The sequence below is a fragment of the Nesoenas mayeri genome (assembly GCF_963082525.1).
Source record: "Nesoenas mayeri genome assembly, chromosome: 28".
Lineage (NCBI taxonomy): Eukaryota > Metazoa > Chordata > Aves > Columbiformes > Columbidae > Nesoenas > Nesoenas mayeri.
Window position 1 is genome coordinate 3,237,814 of NC_137558.1, and position 4,723 is coordinate 3,242,536.

Genomic DNA, 4,723 nt, shown 5'->3' on the forward strand with positions numbered 1-4,723 from the left:
ACTTGATCTTCATCCACTGCTGGTTGTTCTGACTCCAGTCACAGAGGCCTGGGAGACCTTGCTGGACAAGGGGGACAACAAGAGGACATAGGGTTTCTCACCTCTTTCTTTTATTAAGTGCATCAGTGGCCAGACAATGAGTTTGTTTGTCCTTTAAGTGTTCCTGCAGTAGTAACAGCTCATTATGGGAAGTTGAATTGCCTTACAGGTCTAGACTGAGCTTTGATCTGGGCTGTTGCTGTGCTTGGAGGCTGCTGTCCTTGAGACCAGATGAACTCACTCCTGCCACCCTGCCTGGCAGTTCATTCCATCCGTGTCACAGCTCTGTCTGCAGCACTGACAGCTCCAGCTCCCCCAGTCAGGTCCCTGGCTGAGGACATGGCCTCACATCTGGGCTGAGCCACCCCAGCTGTGGCACCAGCCCAGCTCTGACCTGCACAAGAAACCTGGCACCAAGTGTCCAAGAGCCCATGTGTGCAAAGGCTTTGAATCAGAGCACAGACATGACATAGCCAAATATTGATGAATGTCTCTCTAGACCTTGGAGTATAAAACCAGAATAGAATGCCTGAACTCATTCAACTGAAGATATTCCTTCTTCAGCTTGGAGAAATTAGATCCTTTGGTGTAACCTTCGTGGTGTTCTGTCTAATGATGGGACAAGAAGAGATGATTTTCATACTAATTCATTTAATAAAAAGAACACAATGATGTGTCTCTTCAGAGGAGAGAGAATCAACATCACTGATTACTTCAGGTTTTTTGAAAGGATGTGCCCCTGGAGTCCCAGGGACACCTGGAGGAGCCCAGAGGGGACAGAGAAAGGGACATCAAGGGCTGCTCTTGTGCTGCTGAGCTGGGCTGGGCTCCTGGGACACAGGGAGCTCATGGCAGCGGCAGCGCTGCAGAGAGACAGCTCTGCCCAGGAGCAGCTCCTCTGCACACGCAGCAGGGCTGAGGGCTCTGCCTGCAGCACCGAGGGCAGAGGAGCCAGGCACAGAGAGCGAAACGCAGTCTGGGCTGGGAGGATGCTGAGAGGTCACTGGAAATTAAATCCTCTCAGATATGAAGCCTGTGGCTGCAGGGCATTGCATCTGCAAATCATGGTAGGATCTCAGAAAGCTGTCACATTGCAGAGCCTGCGAGAGATGTAAGTACAGCTCTCAGGTGTTCTCTGATCAGAGGGGAGGATGTGCTGCAGAGCAGGGATTGCCTTCTGCACTGTCAGTGACAAGACGTGAATGCTGCGTTCTCCCCAGGGTGGCTGTGGGGTGTAAATGTCAATGTGCAGGCAGGGGTGCCCAGGGCTGTCCTGCAGAGCAGGGTCCCTGCACCCCAGGGCTGTGCCGGGCAGGGACTCTGCCGCCTGCCAGGGTCAGCACTCAGCCTGCCCGGGAGATCCCAGCAACACTGAGGGGAGAAGCTGTGGGGTGAAGGATTGACCCCCGGCAGGGCAGGGTCCTTCTGTTGCTGGGTTCTCCATGGGTCGGGGCTGCTCACAGCTCCAGCTCATTCCAGAATATTTACAAGAGGAGGTTTCAAGGAGAAGAAGAAGACAAAGAGTACTACAAAGATAAGGAACCTCCCTGAGTCTGTGTTTTCAGTCTCCTACTCTGGGGAATGGGTGGTGATTAAGGCTGTTCTTAATTTTAAAGAAATACTTGAGACACATGAACCGCAGTAGGTCTTCAAGAGAATCCTGGCATGCCTTGCCTCTCCTTTGCCCATGCAGAACCAGCATCACCTTTGCTGGACACCTTACACTTAGTCTGACCTGTCCTGTTTTCCAGCCTGCAGACAGGAAGATGCCCCCAGGCAGTGCCTATGAACAGGAAGGATCTGTAGGGCCAGGGGGAGGGCACAGAGGGTGGGATGGTCTGTGAGCACTGACAGGGAACAGACATGGACAGGGAAATACCTCCCAGGGGAGAATCTCCAGGCAGCAGGGAAATGATCAGAAATGAGAGGAAACTGAACCTGGAATGGTTATGGGAGGGAGAGCAGAGAAAAGTCCCTGTGACCCCCTGCAGGTCAGATCCCTCCTGTGAGCAGCCCCCTGGCCTCCTGTCCCACCCAGCAAAGCCTCTGCCCTCAGGGCCGGGGGCTCCAAGGCATGAAGCAGCTCCTGTGCAGCCAGAGCTCCAGTTCCTCTGCAGAGCACAGGGGCTGAGAGCAGCTGCCCGGCACTGTTGGTGTCTGGGAGGTGGCTGCACAGCTGGGGAAGGGGGAAGCTGTCTGAGTGCCCGGCTGCCTCTGCCCTGGCCTCTCTCACCCCCACCCTCACCGCATTTTCCTTCTTGCTGCCCTGCTCTGGGTCACTGCTGTTGGGATCTTGTTCTTGCTGTCAGGCTCTCTGGGGATGGCAGTTTCAGCTGCAGAGGCACAGCCTGATCTTGGGGGTCCTTTCCTGCAGGTGTGTCCATGGGCACACGTGTCCCAGCTTTGCTCTGACCTGTGGGCTGTGGGCAATGCAGTCTGTGGGGCTGGGGAATGAGCCGTGTGTGTCCTGGGCTAAACGTTGGGTGCTGAGACCTTAGGAAAGGGTGAGACCTGTCATGGTCTGAGGAGGATCCCTCTGCTCTCAGCAGTGCCTGGTGGCTTTTCAGGGTAACATGGGAGTTTGATTAGCCCCCATCTCAGAAAGGTGCCAGCCCAGGGCAGCTGGAGCAGGACAGAGGGACAGAGCAGCTGCCCTCACTCTGCACTGACCCACAGGCACCGTCTGGTCTCACAGGACTCGCTCTGTTCTCCCTGAGTGCAGCAGAAATGCTGCAGGTTTCTGGCACCCAACAACACTGCCCAGGGTGGGAGGGGAGAAGGAGCTGTAGAAACACCAAACCTCTCAAACTCAGTTTCTCAGGCCTGGGGGTACAGATGCTGACAGTCCCTTCTGCACCGGGAGCGGTTCCAGCTGACAAAGCTGAACCCCAGGACTGGCCCCTGCCCACTCGATCACACAGGGACAGGCTGAGTCCCAGGAGCCCCTGGGCAGAGACCCTGCTCTTCATTGCACACTCACCAAGCACAGACGAGGGCTCAGCCAGGACGTTCTCCTGGAAAAAGAAAAGTGTCTCTGTGTGTGATGGGGTGTGAGGGTCTGTGGGAAACGGTTTTGATTATTCCCAGAAAAGTCTCATCTAAACCTTCACTATCTTTTCCTCCTATGACAGGTGCTCTTGCCCACAGGCAGCCAATGTCCAACAGCAGCTCCATCACCCAGTTCCTCCTCCTGCCGTTCACAGACACACGGGAGCTGCAGCTCTTGCACTTCTGGCTCTTCCTGGGCATCTACCTGGCTGCCCTCCTGGGCAACGGCCTCATCATCACCACCATAGCCTGGGACCAGCACCTCCACACCCCCATGTACTTCTTCCTGCTCAACCTCGCCCTCCTCGACCTGTGCTCCATCTCCACCATTGTCCCCAAGTCCATGGCCAACTCTCTGTGGGGTACCAGGGTCGTTTCCTATACAGGATGTGCTACACAACTCTTTCTGTTTGGCTTTTTAGCTTCAGCAGAATATTTTCTTCTCACCATCATGTCGTACAACCGCTACGTTGCCATCTGCAAACCCCTGCACTACGGGACCCTCCTGGGCAGCAGAGCTTGTGTCCACATGGCAGCAGCTGCCTGGGCCACTGGGTTTCTCCATGCTCTGCTGCACACGGCCAATACATTTTCACTGCCCCTGTGCAAGGGCAATGCCCTGGGCCAGTTCTTCTGTGAAATCCCCCAGATCCTCAAGCTCTCCTGCTCACACTCCTACCTCAGGGAACCTGGGCTTCTTGTGGTTAGTGTCTGTTTAGGATTTGGATGTTTTGTGTTCATCATGCTGTCCTACGTGCAGATCTTCAGGGCTGTGCTGAGGATCCCCTCTGAGCAGGGACGGCACAAAGCCTTTTCCACCTGCCTCCCTCATCTGGCCGTGGTCTCCCTGTTCCTCAGCACTGCCATATTTGCTGACCTGAAACCCTCATCCATCTCCTCCCCATCCTTGGACCTGGTGGTGTCTGTTCTGTACTCTGTGGTGCCTCCAGCAGTGAATTCCCTCATCTACAGCATGAGAAACCAGGAGCTCAAGGATGCCCTGTGCAAACTCATATCCCTCTGGTTTCTGAAGCAATAAACTGGCCATCTTCTTCTATACAGGAGTCTTAATGTCGCTAATTACAACCCCGGCCTGTCAACTGGATTTTCTGGTGTTGTTCGTTGTTTTCTTATGGTGATAATGTTGTCAATCCCTTTCTAATTCACTGCTGGCTTTTCTTTTATAACTGTTGGCTGCTTAAATGAGCAGCAGTGCTCTCCTTGTCTCTAGAAAGAATAAAAGCCTCTTAAGTGACTTGTTTTTCACTATATCCTTCCTGCAAAGGCTTTTTGGAGCTGCAGGGACAGTTCCTGTGTGTGGGTGGAGGGGAAAAAAGCTCTGGCATGTCAGCCCTGCCAGGGAGCAGCAGCGCTTGTTCTCCCAGAGCTGTTCTGGTTCCACTCCACACTCTCCTTCTCATCCCTGGTGTTGGTGCAAGGCCTGAGTGCTCTGGCAGCTTGGTCACCGTCCTGCTGTGTGTCAGTGCTGTGGGCGCAGGCAGGGACAGGCAATGGGCACTGCTGTGACAGAGGTGGCCTCAGTAACTGTACTTGCACAAGGAAAAGTGATCTTCTTTGGGCAGTGCATGATGGTTTATATCTTCTTGCAAAGTTTCTCTCAAGCTTATTCCTACAG

General features: G+C 54.2%; 1 protein-coding gene across 1 annotated transcript; it reads left to right on the forward strand.

Annotated features, from left to right (window-relative positions):
• Positions 1–3,193: 3,193 nt before the first annotated feature.
• On the forward strand, positions 3,194–4,126 carry LOC308050482 (olfactory receptor 14J1-like; the record flags this gene model as incomplete). The annotated part of the gene is made up of 1 exon (XM_080360601.1): positions 3,194–4,126. One exon carries the CDS (start codon positions 3,194–3,196, stop codon positions 4,124–4,126), a length of 933 nt encoding a protein of 310 aa, XP_080216727.1.
• Between the last annotated feature and the right edge of the window lie 597 nt (positions 4,127–4,723).